Source organism: Benincasa hispida, chromosome 2 (genome assembly GCF_027475165.1).
Source record: "Benincasa hispida cultivar pf3 chromosome 2, pf3_genome.v1.1, whole genome shotgun sequence".
Lineage (NCBI taxonomy): Eukaryota > Viridiplantae > Streptophyta > Magnoliopsida > Cucurbitales > Cucurbitaceae > Benincasa > Benincasa hispida.
The window spans coordinates 31056452-31071683 of NC_143479.1; the positions used below are offsets into that span (position 1 = coordinate 31056452).

At 37.7% G+C, this 15232-nt stretch overlaps 1 protein-coding gene across 4 annotated transcripts in view; it reads right to left on the reverse strand.

Moving 5' to 3' along the window:
* The window catches only part of LOC120070734 (Pseudouridine synthase family protein), a 45999-nt gene that overhangs the window by 2830 nt on the left and 27937 nt on the right, over positions 1–15232 (reverse strand). For 3 of the 4 annotated variants that reach the window (XM_090310811.1, XM_090310809.1, XM_090310808.1), the window contains exons 15-16: positions 4924–4991; positions 4763–4823 (exon numbers count right to left, since the gene is read on the reverse strand). The exons of the other annotated variant lie outside the window; for it this stretch is intronic. In XM_090310811.1, coding sequence (XP_090166937.1) covers positions 4763–4823; positions 4924–4991 — 129 coding nt within the window. The remainder of the gene's footprint in view (positions 1–4762; positions 4824–4923; positions 4992–15232) is intronic. 4 annotated transcript variants of the gene reach the window in all.

The window sequence follows — 15232 nt, forward strand, 5'->3', positions numbered from 1 at the left end:
TTATGAGGGCTAACAGGTAGAAAACGCAGTGATAATACTTAGAATTTGTGAAAAAATGAATTTTGCGTCAATAAGTACCTAAAACCTCACTGACCCAATATTATGCGTTATTCCGTGCCAAAGTGTCTATTTTTTTAGCTATCGCAGGAATCAAACGCATGCATTTATAATAAGCAATCACAGACAAACGCATGCGCTGAAGCCAGGCGACCGCAAAAGACGAACGCAAACGGCAATCCCATGCGTCCAACGCATGGAGAATGCAGTGAACAAATAGAGATTGCGGCCACGGATTGACAGCCATAATAGAAGATCGCAAGATGTGTAGAACGCGTTGATAACTTCAGCTAAATTAAGCTCGGACGCATACCTTAGGAGTATCAACAAGATAAGGCGATGTGACATGCCCATACCGCGACAAAAGCAGCAGTGAGCCATACCTTCATCATTACAGCTGTCGGCGTACAAATTCTATAAATAGCCCTTGAGACCTTCATTTTGAGACATCCGAGCTTCTGCCTCAAGGCAGAAGTTTGTGATCACAGATGAGAGCTTGAAAGAGATTTACAGTGAGAATTCTTCATCTCCACAACCCAGACCGAGTGACGATCAGAGCATTCGTCGAAGATAGAGCTCGAGAGAGACATCTCCACCATTCAACCATAGCACCACCGACAGCCTTGACGCAGAGTCCATCTCCCTTCTAATCTCTATATTGTATTACATTTTAGCTTGAGATATTAAGATATTTTGTGATCAATGCAAATCTTAATTCCTTCATTACCATCTTCTTCATCATCTTCATCTCTATTATAGTTTATCTTCAGCGTTTATTTATCAAAGTCAATCACATGCTTAATCGTGTAGCCTAGAGATAAGACGCATGTAGCAACCCACCGAGAGGTGTGCGTTGTGCGAGTATAGTGAGTTAATCCTCTTTGCTTGGTGAAAGGCTGTGGCAACGCCTGTCTATGGGATGCTGCATTACTTATCTATAAGTTAAGTAGCCGCGTCTAATTGCCTAAGAAGGTAAGGGATGGAACGCACTAAGCAAGGTTCGTATTGTTCCTAGAGATAGGCACAATCTTATGCTCGACGCAACCATGCACTATAGAGATAGTCATGCGGCTGACCACCGAGAGGTGTAATGCGTTAGTGCAACAAGTTGGGATTACTAGGGCGATTTAAGATAGTAAACATTACTATGCGTTATTGGTTGTTGTGTCTCTACTTATTCTCATTGCAAGTCTTCTATTGTTCAATTTGTTTAGTTAGGAGTAGGAGTAGTGTGTAAAACATTTAAACCTTCTTCGCTTTATTTTTATTCTTATTCATCGCCTCAAACGTATCACCTCACAAATATTATTGAGTGACAAGTCCCCGTGTTCGACCTCGGATTACCCGAGAAACTTGCGTTTGTGTTATACTTGGCACAAGCGTAAGAAAACTTGTGATAGGAACGCGTGATCATTGCATGCTAAGATTAACGCATCATCATTCCGACGCATGACCTCAGACGCATGGGAGCAAACGCATCAGTTATGTCTAACGCATGATTTCATGTTCAAACCCATCCGTCCTTAAATGATAAAAATAAAACAAAACAAAACGCGTCCCTAAATTATCCCAACAGCTACTACAAGGGGGAAAAAAAAAGATACAGCACAAGCTCCAAACTCCACCCCAAATAAATAAAAACTACACCATCCTCATTCTTAGTTTGGGTAGGTGTGTCCTTGTCCAACATGTGTTAGACACTTGGACATTCCGACATGTTTTGTACACATATCGAGTACTTGTTAGTGCAATAGATGGGTCAGACACGGGTTATATAACGTTAAAGGTCCAACATTTTTTTAAGGGAAAAAGTAAGTCCAATATTTGTTAAACATGTATCAAAGTGTTAAATATATTAAATGGATACATACGACAAAAATAATAAACTTTGAGAGTGAAATACATCAAACTAATTTTTAAGTATATAAATACATAAACTCATTGACATTGTATTTTGTTTCTTGTATAAAAATGATATATATTTAAAAATGTATATTTTAATAAACGTATTCTTGCCATGTGCTAATTTTTTTTTTAAAAAAAAAGGTTACATGTTGCGATGTCCGTGTCGTGTCATATCCATGTCTCATATTTCGTATACGTGCTTCTTAGCTTCACCATCATTCCCCAAAAGTATAATATCATTATCATCTAACTTGCAAAATAGTTACAGAGTGACATGCTTATGGGTCATTAATGTACTGAAGATTGCTCTTGAAACTATAAACTCTAAGAGATATTCAATTTGATGAAAATGAGCAAGCAGTATGAGCACAGATAAAATGACTGCTTTGTTTTTGTGCACAACTTTAGAAAAATAATCTTCTGATCATCTACAATTATGCGTACAAAAGAGAGAAATAGATAAGGGAGTTAGATGTGTAAACTGTGCTCTGAAATATTGGCCAAGGATAGTAAGTTTGGGAAGGTATATTTAAGACAGGGAGTCGGGAATATTTTGGTTGAAATAAAGATCTTCCTATTCAACTGTGCATTCCTTTTGGCTCTCTCCATGAAGCCCTAATTAAAGACATTCACTCAGGGGGGCCTTGGCGGACACTTTGACCAAGCCAAGACTTTTTGATCTCTCTAAACCATTTTTTGGGCCAAAAATCCGATGTGATGTCTCCAACTTCTTTCGCCATTGTTATATTTGTTAGACATGTAAAGGATGTCCTCAAAACACAGGCCTATATAATACACCATTGCCAATTCCACACACTATTTGGGAAGACCTGTCGATGGACTTTGTACTTTGGTCTTCCAAAGACACAACGAAAATATGATTTGATTATGGTAGTGGGTGGACCAGTTCAGCAAGATGTCACACTTCCTTGCAAAAAATCATCCGATGCAGTCTATGTAGCTAACCTTTTCTTTAGAGAGGTTGTCTGCCTCCACTGCATTCCAAAGTCTATAGTTTCAGACCAAGATGTTGAGTTTTTGAGTTATTTTTGGAGAACACGGGAGAAATTTTGAGACTAGCCTAAAATTCAACACCACAAGCCACCCACAAACCAAAAAACAGAAGTAACAAATAGAACTTTGGGAAATCTCATTCATTGTATTGGGAGCATTAAACCTAAAAGTTGAGTCTGCCTTCAACCACATGAAGAACAAGTCTACAGGAAAGTCACCATTTGAAATTGTTTATGCTCGTTTACCTAGACTAACTGTTGACCTTGCTAATATTCCTTCATCTGTTAATGTTAGTTGTGAAGCTGAAGAAATGGCTGACAGGATTGTAGAACTTCACAAAAATGTTTGCAGTCAGTTAGAAGCTGCCAACAACGTATATAAGGCTGCTGCAGATAAACAAAGAAGAGAGGAGTTTTGCTGTTGGAGATTTAGTCATGATTTATCTAAAAAAATCTAGGATTCTAGATTACCTTATGGACACCATGACAAACTTGCTCTTAAAAAAATCGGTTTAGTCCGTGTGTTAGAAAAATTGGCTATAATGCCTATCGTGTTGAGTTACCATTGGGTTTGAACATTCACCCTACATTCAAAATGTAGTTGAACTCTCCGAGTACCATGCTCCAAACTCCTTTTCATTAGCCACTTGAACTCGATGACAAGTTTACTCTTGGATGGGTGGAATTGATGTAGATCTTTTAACTTGTGATCCTTCTCAATGTATCTTGACTTTCTTTTGTATTCTTGGGGTCAGACTGTTCCATTCTTGGACAATCTTTGAGATATTTTGGTTTTATATTGGTTTAAAGACTCATTGATTTTTAATTAGTGGGAGATCTTTATTTCATAAGAATAACAATTATGGGGAGATCTTTGTTTGTTAGTTGGTTGCTAGTTACAACCTGTCTAGCTGTATACTTCCTATATAAGCTGGTTGCAACTCCGTTTTTGGATTGATGAGTAACATTTTCTCAAGTCATATTTGAGTTTCCATCACTTAACCTCTCAAAAGTATGGAAGACTACTTGAATATTAGGTTCTCCGCTTTTGCAACTCAATAAAGAAAGACTTCGAGTTTTCCATCAATTTCTATTCTGCATGCCAAACTTACCATGTAACTAAAATAGTCATACGAATGCTTTTTGATTTGCACCAAGTGTGGTAAGCGGATAGTACATGCTCTAGAAAGAATGCATGTACCTTTTTCTTTGTCAATACTTTTCTCTTCATTCTCAGTGGTGGTCAAGTAGTTTAATCCAAGTTGCTAATGCTAACTTGGGGCCTATTGCCCAAATAGAAATTACTTTCTTTTTTTATAAGAAAATAGAAATTACTTTCTTAAACAACTACGGAGTTGGAACCAAAGGATGCTTAAGAGTGGGGGAGGAATGAAGAAGGGGATGGAAGGAGAAGATGGAGATGGAAAAACCCAATCATAAATAATAATACAATAACAATAAATTTTGCCATCTCATTTAAAATTTCCATGTCATCATAATCCAATCAACAAGTTAATTACCATGTTATTTTTTCATTAGGTCACCTAAAGGTCAAATGAGCTTGGGACCCTTTAGAACCATTTCTCAAATCTCAATGGTTAAAAAGTCTCTTTTGAAACTCTAAAAACCAAATAGATACCAAGCTCAAACCTCAAGAACCAAAAGTGTAATTCGTCCTAAATTAAATCAATGAGAAGTATAGATATAAATCGCAATATAGAAAGGAAAAATTAGGATATTTTGAAATAAATGAAGATACTAGATAGAAGATAAGATCAATAGAGGACCTTAGTTGCTAAATCATTATACACTTCAGCAATATCATTTGTGGGATAGATTACTCTCGACCTGTTGAAATAAACAAACAAATAAATCAGATAATTAAGTTAACAACAATTATAAGACCAAAATAGGTTTTCAACAGGTCAGAAATACTTTATACCCTCACCCAGGCAACGGAAGAACAACATCATCAATAGTAAAGTTTCCACTGAGGAGATCTTCTGCAGTTACAGCCTGTCAGATGTCAAGACTAATGTTAATTTCAATCACGTATGTGGAGAAAAATATCCAGTTCTAAATATTTACTAAGAGACTGCATGGACCCATAAATATACAATTCACATCAACTTGCTGCAAGATGGATTGAAAATGAGATTGCAGTTTTGTTCAATAATACATGGAAACTGGGAAAGGCATATGGATTCCAATTCCAGAGAAATGAAAGTAATTTTTATAAACTGCTTTGACTGCCAACATTATCCGTGCGTGAAGAAAGTACAAAACCGTTGGACTAAAGCGTAGAAGCAAACAATATAATGTCAGCCTTAATACAAAGCACAGTAACAGAATTGAATATGGCAGTGTATTTTTTTTTTTAAACGGAAACCAGACTTTTTCATTGATGTAATGAAAAGAGACTAATAAACATAGGCTAGATGTAGACAAGGATAATGAAGAAATAATTTAACTTGTAAAGTAAACATAATCTATTTTGAATTTATTCTGAGAATTTATCTTCAATTGGTTTAATTTATAAATACTGATGAAATATAGAAGAGGAAAAGAGAAAAACAACACACAGTTACGTGTAAACCCTAGTATAGGGAGAAAAACCACGGTATAGAAATCTTTCTTATTAGTTAAACTAATACACAGAGTACATAGGGACATAACATATAAATAGACAGTAGGAAACCCTAAGGGCCTACAAAATTACATAAATGCCCCTAGGTTAATAACCCTATTTTCAACACTCCCCCTCAAGTTGGGGTATAGATATCAACAAAGTCCAACTTGCTTATACAATAGTCAAAGCTCTGTCTTAGTAACCTCTTTGTAAGCACATCTGCAACTTGTTGATTTGAAGGAATATAAGGGATGCATATGTTTCCACTGTCCAGTCTCTCCTTAATGAAATGTCTGTCAATCTCTACGTGTTTAGTTCTGTCATGTTGAACTGGGTTATTTGCAATACTGATGGCAGTTTTGTTGTTACAAAACAATTTCATCGGAAGCTCATTATCTTGCTGGAGATCAGATAACACTTCCTTCAACCAGATTTCTTCACATATCCCCAGACTCATGGCCCTATACTCAGCCTCAGCACTACTTCTAGCAACGACTCCTTGTTTCTTACTTCTCCAGATGACTAGATTACCCCAGACAAACGTACAATACCCAGACGTCGACTTTCTGTTAATAACAGAACCTGCCAATCAGAATCAATGTAGGCTTCAATAGATCGTTTATCGGATTTTCTGAACATCAGTCCCTTGTCAGGGGTTCCTTTCAGGTACCGAAGGATACGTTCAACCGCTGTCATATGATTCTCACAGGGAGCTTGCATAAACTGATTGACAACACCTACTGCATAAGAAATATCTGGCCTTGTGTGGGACAAGTAGATCAACTTCTCGACTAACCGCTGATACCTCTCTTTATTAACCGGAACTCTATCATTTTTCTCACTGAGCTTCGCATTGTACTCTACAGATGTGTCAACAGGTTTACACCCAGTCATGTCTGTTTCTTTTAGTAAGTCCAGAGTGTATTTTCGTTGAAAAACTGAGATACCTTCCTTTGATCGAGCCACTTCCATTCCAAAAAAGTATCTTAGCTTACTAAGGTCTTTAATTTCAAACTCTTCGGCCATCTTTGTTTTGAGCCTCATAATCTCAGCATCATCATCCCCAGATAGAACAAGATCATCAATGTAGACAATAAGAACAACTATCTTCCCTAATCTCGACCTTTTTGTAAATAGAGTGTGACCAAAATGTCCCAAAACATACCCCTGTGCTTTCACAAAGATTGTAAATCTGTCAAACCAGGCCCTTGGAGATTGTTTCAAGCGACTTTCTCAGTCTGCACACCCTGTTTTTGAATTGACTCTCGAATCCAGGAGGGCTCATATAGACTTCCTCTTCAAGCTCCCCATTCAGAAACGTATTTTTAACATCAAATTGGTGTAAGGGTCGATCCTTATTTACGGCAACCGACAAGAGCACTCGGATAGTGTTTAGTTTGGCCACGGGAGAAAAGGCTTCAGAGTAGTCCACTCCATAGGTCTGAGTAAAGCCTCTCGCAACAAGCCAAGCCTTGTACCGATCGTCCCATCAGACTTGTATTTTATAGTAAACACCCATTTGCATCCAACCGTCTTGTGCCCTTCGGGTAGAACCACCTGTTCCCAAGTTCCATTCTTCTCGAGAGCTCTCATTTCTTCCATAACAGCAAACCGCCATTCTGGTTTTTCCATCGCAACACTTATGTTATTTGGAACCATCACAATGTCCAGATTGGTAGTGAAAGCTTTGAACTCGGGTGCCATATTGCTATACGTCACGTAACTATGCATAGGATATTTAGTACATGAACGAGTGCATTTCCTTAAAGCACTTAAAACTTCACTTACTAGAAGGAAAAGGAAAGGTGAGAGGGGATCACCTTGCCTAATGCCTCTTGTGGCAGCCACTCTTCCACTTGGTTTTCCATTGATGAACACTGAAAACATTGGATTTTTAACATAGCCCAGAATCCAATCTATCCAATTATGGCCAAAGTTTTTGCTTCTCAACACCTTTTCTAGGAAATCCCAATCCACACGGTCAAAGGCCTTTTCCAAATCAAGTTTGAGAATCCACCCTTTCTTCTTTTTCACTCTATACTCTTCTACAGCTTCGTTAGCAATGAGGATGGGGTCTAAAATTTGCCTTCCTTCAATAAAGGCACTTTGGGAAGAAGCTATAATGCTAGGCATTACCAATTTTAATCTTTCAGCCAACACCTTTGCAACAACCTTATATATCATTGATGTTAAGCTAATTGGCCTAAAATCACTTACTTTGACTGCTATTTTCTTCTTTTGAATAAGACAAATGAAGTTTTCCTTTATGCACGCATTTAGCTTACCATTCTTATAAAAATCTTCAAAGGTGGAATGCAGATTATCCTTGATCAAGTGCCAAAATTTCAACAGAAACTCCACTGTGAAACCATCAGGTCCAGGTGCTTTACATTTTCCAAGTTTCCTTACAGCAACCTTGATTTCTTCAGGTGAAAACTTGGCTTGTAAGCTTTTCTGAGTTGAGTTGATACAAGACCAATCAAGGTTCAAGGGAAGATGCCTTAAACCCAAGGACTTCAGGAAGATGTTGCTGTAAAAATTCAGGAATAGATGTTCAATCTCTTGAAAAGAAGTTGTTGGCACCCCTTGATCATCTACTAATTCAGCAATGAAATTTCTTCTCTTCTTTGCAGCTAAGTACTTATGGAAAAAACTTGTGTTTTCATCTCCCAACTTTAACCAATTCAACTTACTTTTCTGAATTAGATTAATTTCCTCCAATCTGTAAAGAGACATTAAATCTGACTTCAAAGTGGATCTAAGTGTCAATTCACTACTAGCAAGAGTAGAGCAATCAGCAAGAGCATACCATTTTTCAATTTCTTTTAACAACCCCACTGCTTTGCTTCTTTGATCTTCCTAAAATTTAGAGTGCCATTCCTTTACTGCTGCCTTTACACATTTCAGTTTCTGATTAAGGGCAAAACCAGCCCACCCTTGAATGTTGCTATTTGACAAAACTGATTCGATGATTTTGACACACTCCTTATTAAACAACCAGCTGTTACAAAATCTAAAAGGGGAAGGACCCCAACTGAACGACCCAGCTTCTAGCAAAATTGGAAAATGACCTGAGAAGGATCTGACTTGTCTATTGGCTTTAGAGTTCTCAAACAACTCATCCCACGTTTTGGAGATGAGAAATCGATCTAAAAGAGATCTTGAAGCTGAAACACCTTCCCTAGACCAAGTGAAGCTGCCATTTCCCAACCGTATCTCCAAAAGATTGGCTTGATCTATGAAGTTGTTAAACTTCCTCATTCATTTAGTGCTTCTGCCCAACGGATATCTTTTATGAGCCCATCTTGTGATATTAAAATCTCCCCAGATACACCATGCTTCTACACAATAATATGAAAGAGATAGAAGTTCTGGCCACATGAATTTTCTCTCTTTGTAATCATTTAGTCCATAGACATTAGTGATCCAGCAAGTCTTATTGCAAGCAGTGATGCATTTTACTGATAACGAATACCCCCTTCAAAGTTTCAACAACCGAGATCAAATTCTTATCCCATAGAGTCAATAATCCACCTAAATAACTATAAGATTCCACGAATTCCCATCCTATATCTTTAGAACTCCACAAGGTTTTGATGAAACTCAATTCAAAGCTATCTTTCTTTGATTCTTGAATTAGAACTACTGTTGGATTAATTTTCTTTAGAAAACGCTTGAGAGCTAACCTTTCATTAACATTTTTCAGGCCTCTAGTATTCCACGACACAATTCTCATGATTCAGGCTTAAAGGAAGGGTTGTAGCCTCGACTATTAACCATTAATCAAGAATGAGATGACAATCCATGACAATTGAGGTTAGATGAGCTGGGAGATCACAAGGAATGGCTGGAAAAACTAATCCAACTGCCTCTGAAAAATTGTCATCCACTATCTGAAATAAGGGATTCAAGTCTGGTACTATAGGGTCTTCTTTACTTTTTTCTTCTGAAAAGCCATCTGATTTTGCCCAAACCTCTTCTTCACTACTCACGCTGAAGGGAGAATCAATGAGGACCTCCCCTTTGTCTGCGGGGAACTCCCCCGGATGGGTTGTAGAACCTCTTAAAAAGGTATGCTCTGAATTAGGTAAAGAAAAAACAAAGTGTTCAAAGAGAGTAGGGAGAGGAGAAGGGGAGCCTGACCTGGAGCACTGAGGCTGTCCTTGAATTGAAGTGCACTGGTTTTCTAATAAATCCGGATTGTAAACTGCCACTGACTTGGCTTTGAAGCTTGATTTCTTGGTTGAGTCCTTTGCTAACTTTCTTCTGATAAAATGATTAGGGAATGATTTAAAAAGGTAGGGGGGATGCTTGGTTTTGTGCTGACGTTTAACCCCTGATTTGCTTGTCCTTGACACTTGTTTACTGCAGGGGGGAGGAGAAGTGCCGAGGAGGGGGCTGAGATTTTTGGGGCAAGCTCGGAGGCCAGCTGAGGCAGGGGAGCCGGATTTTTAGTGAAAACAAGGGAGGGAGGCTTACCCGAACTGGAACGGGTGAGCAGAGCAGCAGCCTTGGAAGACAAAAGGGCAAATTTGTTGTTTGAGAAAAGCAATATCGATTGCTTTGAAATAAAATTATCATTAATTCCCAGTGACTTTTCATTTTTTTGAATAAGTGACAGTTCAGATTCCACAGTCAAGGGGCCGGATACCCCATTAAAATCTCCCTTCTCTCTCTTCTTAAAGGCTCGAGGCACCTTTTCGACTTTATCATTAAAATGCAGTGAGTCTACGACTTCTTTCACACAAAACTCTTCACTTGCAGGGGGCTGAACGACTTCCTCGGCAGAAAAGGAGGCAGGGGTGGTTGGATTCTCTGTAAATAAACTCCTTGAAAGAGGAGAATGAGTCTTTTTGACTTCCTCTGTGTCACTTGCGGCTATTTGCTGGGGTCTTGGACCGGATTCGGGTTTCTTGAGAAAGTAGGTTTGGAATGTGAAGAGACAAGGAAATTCCATTCTGAAATATCCAATTTAAAATTTACTCCTTCATCTTTAATAACATCATTTAACCTAACAAGGTCAATAGGATTAGAGAAATCCTTGAATAATAAATTCCCCACTGCCTTGGATGGAACTTCTAAACAATCGATATCTCCAAAATTTAGATAAAAGTTCCCACGAATTGCATCCTTTATTTCAATTGTGGTTGGCATAAATCCACATAGGTTTCTTCTAACTTGAATTTTGGCTTCCAAACAATTAGTTAGGTTAAGAGTTTCTGAGGCAATTGATTCCAAACCCCCAAAGTAAGCACCTATGGCTTCAAAGGTCTTTCTTCCCCAATAATCTAGTAGAAGGTTCTTGATTGAAATCCAACCTCCAAAACCTTTTATCACAGAGGCTCTTCCATGCGTTTTGGGATTCCATTTTTCGAACAACAAATGAAAAGGACCAAACAACTACCATTTGCCCGGATTTGATATCAAAGTGTCCAAAACACCATTGCTGACTTTGATTAAAGCTTTATCTGCAAACAGAGGATTGATAGTGACACTGGTTTTAAAGGCCTCACTCAATACCTTCGAAATTTCCTTCCAATCATTAAAGACTAAAAGCCTTGAAATGAGCCATAAACTACTAAAATCTTCTTTGAGAACTTCATGATCTTTTTTAATCCAATAAGAACCCCTTCCATGTTTTAATTGACTTTGAATAAAGGATTTTTGAACTGCAACTGACTTAAACTTTGAAGGCTTTGGATATGGTTGAGAGAACCTACCTTTCACCACTTCTGAGAAGTCACTTGAGGGGCTTGCTGAACTGAAGGATCTTTGAAGATATGAATGTTGGCTTCAATCATTTCCTTGAAATCTTGCCAGCCTGAACATCCAACCCCATAAGGAACGTGAATGTTCTTTCTTCCCCCTGTGGAAGGCCACACTGCACATTCTACAAACCATTTGTCTTTAATTCTGAATTTGGCTAGGCGTATGAAACTCTCATCTACTCTTTCCTTTAACAAAAAGAACTCGACCGTTGAGGCAAACAAAAGTCTTCTAAAGCTCTCTTTAAGCCAATTGGTTGCTGCTAAAGAGAGGAACAAAGATTGTCCTTTTCTCAAATCTTCCACTATGAATCCTAGACCCTCTTGCCACATACAAAAGAAATGACCCAAAATGTTACATCTTTTAATCTCCGTGACCGGAAAACACCCCTTTCAAGGAGTCGAAAAGTCTTCACTGAAAAAGCTCCCCTTTACTCGAAGCAGCAAAGGGTTAAAAGCCAGGGCTGGAAACAGGGCAAAAATAGCGCAAGAAAGGAGATCGGGGGAAGGGAAGGAGCCGGAAGAAGGGCAGAGGGATAGGGGAGGGAGAGGCGGTCAGAGGGAAGGAAGGCTAAGGAGGGCATGGTGAGCTCCGATGGGGTGGTCGGAAGGGGGGGCGTGGGGGAAGGGAGAAAAGGAGGAGAGAGGGGAGAGCATTTTTTTTTCTTTTAATTTTTTTTAATTTGATATTAAAAATGTGTTTCTGAATGGGGAGCTTGAAGAGGAAGTCTATATGAGTCCTCCTCCTGGATTCGAGAGTCAGTTCAAAAACAGGGTGTGCAGATTGAGAAAGCCACTATATGGGTTGAAACAATCTCCAAGAGCCTGGTTTAACAGATTTACAACCTTTGTGAAAGCACAGGGGTATGTTCAGGAGTATTCTGATCACACTCTATTCACAAAAAGGTCGAGATCAAGGAAGATAGTTGTTCTTATTGTCTACGTTGATGATATTGTTCTATCTGGGGATGATGATACTGAGATTATGAGGCTCAAAACAAAAATGGTCAAAGAGTTTGAAATTAAAGACCTCGGTAAGCTAAGATACTTTCTTGGAATGGAAGTGGCTCGATCAAAGGAAGGTATCTCAGTTTCTCAACGAAAATACACTCTGGACTTACTAAAAGAAACAAGCATGACTGGGTGTAAACCTGTTGACACACCTGTAGAGTACAATGCAAAGCTCAGTGAGAAAAATGATAGAGTTCCTGTTAATAAAGAGAGGTATCAGCAGTTAGTCGGGAAGTAGATCTACTTGTCCCACACAAGGCCAGATATTTCTTATGCAGTAGGTGTTGTCAATCAATTTATGCAAGCTCCCTGTGAGAATCATATGATAGCGGTTGAATGTATCCTTCGATACCTGAAAGGAACCCCTGACAAGAGACTGATGTTCAGAAAATCCGATAAACGATCTATTGAAGCCTACACTGATTCTGACTGGGCAGGTTCTTTTGTTGACAAAAAGTCCACATCTGGGTATTGTACGTTTGTCTGAGGTAATCTAGTCACCTGGAGAAGTAAGAAACAAGGAGTCATTGTTAGAAGTAGTGCTGAGGCTAAGTATAGGGCCATGAGTCTGGGGATATGTGAAGAAATCTGGTTGAAGAAAGTGTTATCTGATCTCCAGCAAGATAATGAGCTTCCGATGAAATTGTTTTGTGACAACAAAGCTGCCATCAGTATTGCAAATAACCTGGTTCAACATGACAAAACTAAACACATAGAGATTGACAGACATTTTATTAAGGAGAGACTGGACAGTGGAAACATATGCATCCCTCATATTCCTTCAAATCAGCAAGTTGCAGATGTGCTTACAAAGGGGTTACTAAGACAGAGCTTTGACTATTGTATAAACAAGTTGGGCCTTGTTGATATCTATGCCCCAACTTGAGGGGGAGTGTTGAAAATAGGGTTACACGCATAGAGATTGACAAACATTTTATTAAGGAGAGACTGGACAATGGAAACATATGCATCCCTCATATTCCTTCAAATCAGCAAGTTACAGATGTGCTTACAAAGGGGTTACTAAGACAAAGCTTTGACTACTGTATAAGCACGTTGGGCCTTGTTGATAAGGGGGAGTGTTGAAAATAGGGTTATTAACCTAGGGGCATTTATTTAATTTTGTAGGCCCCTAGGGTTTCCTACTGTCTATTTGTATGTTATGTCCCTATGTACTCTGTGTATCAGATTAACTAATAAGAAAAAATTCTATACCGTGGTTTTTCTCCCTGTACTAGGGTTTCCATATAACTGTGTGTTGTTTTTCTCTTTTCCTCTTCTATATTTCATCAGGTTGGTTATTGTGTGTGCCTTTTTCTGGTGGTTGTGGGGAGAAAGGAACAGTCGACTTTTTAATGACTCCTCTTCCTCTTTCAATCGTTTTATGGAATTGGTTTTATATACTGGTTTTTTTTTTTTTTTTGGGTACAAAACTAAGCACCCTTTTAGTCATTTCAGCTTATCTTTTTTAGTGAGCAATTGGGATTCCTTGACGTAATCTCTCTCTGGGGTCTTTCCCTATTTTCATTTATCAATGAAATGTTTCTTTTACCAAAAAAAAAATTTATAAAAACATTAATATGTTCACACGTCAATAAAATATCTTTGAACAAACAGAACATTAGGATATACACAATGTTTTAAAATGCTAAAGGCTGCCTCATCAATCTCTCTCTAGAATAAGAATGTCATAAGCCTCATTTTAAATAGAAAAATATTAATAAATGAAAATGTAAAATGATGTATTATTAAACATTATGATTGTGATTATGATTATACAGAAACAAGAAGGTACTACATCCATTAACCACTTAATAAAAGACTAAATGTCATTTTTAACATATCATATCTCTAATATATTCCATTGTTTCTTAATTTCTATTTTAAGTGCTTCTTTTCGACGTATAGTATCAAAAGTGAAAATAGGCTAAACTACCCTAACCCATGTTGTATAAGAGTACTATAGACAACAGCTGACATTTGTGCGTTTTAGTCATTACATGAGACACAAAGGCATCAAGCAAGCATGCATTCCCATGGAAGTGTAAGCCACTTAAGTTTGTCTCATCCCACATCAAAGGCGGACCACAGTGTCTCAAAAAACCTTTAAGACAACCAACATCTGCATCACCCGTAAATTAAATTAAATTTGCTAATTTTTTGTTATAGAATCAACAACTTTCATCGAGAAAAAAATGAAAGAATAGGACATCCAAAAAAAATAAGCCCACAAAAGCACCCCATGTAAATAAAGGGCTCCAACTAAGTAAGATTTTATCTAGGGAATATTTACCACAAAAAAATAATAATAATAATAAAAAAAAAAACTTTGAAACCAAAGCACAGAGCAAAACATAAAACCACATTAAGGACCAAACCTTCATGTTGTGTATAGGTAAATAATATCATTTTAAATATCGTGTTTTTTTTTATAACATTGTGTTCTAACATTTTAAATAATATGTTCTAACATTGTGTTTTGTTTATAAAATCAACTTTCATTGAGAAAAAAATGAAAGAATAGGACATCCAAAAAAAAAAAAAAAACCCCACAAAAGCACCCTTTCTAAATAAAGGGCTCTTACTAAGTAAGATTTTACCTAGGGAATATTTACCAAAAAATGAAACCAAAGCCCAAAGCTAAGGACCAAACCTCACTAAGGATCAAACCTTCACATTGTGTACAGGTAAATAATATCATTTTAAAATGCAGAAGTGCATAACTAGGAACACTTCTAAAAAAGGCCCTCATTTCAAAGAAGTGAAGCACGCTAGTTTATTTAAATTTTATAAAGTTATTGAAAACATGTCCCAGAAACCCTCATTCTCCCAAAAAAAACTCTTACAAAAGC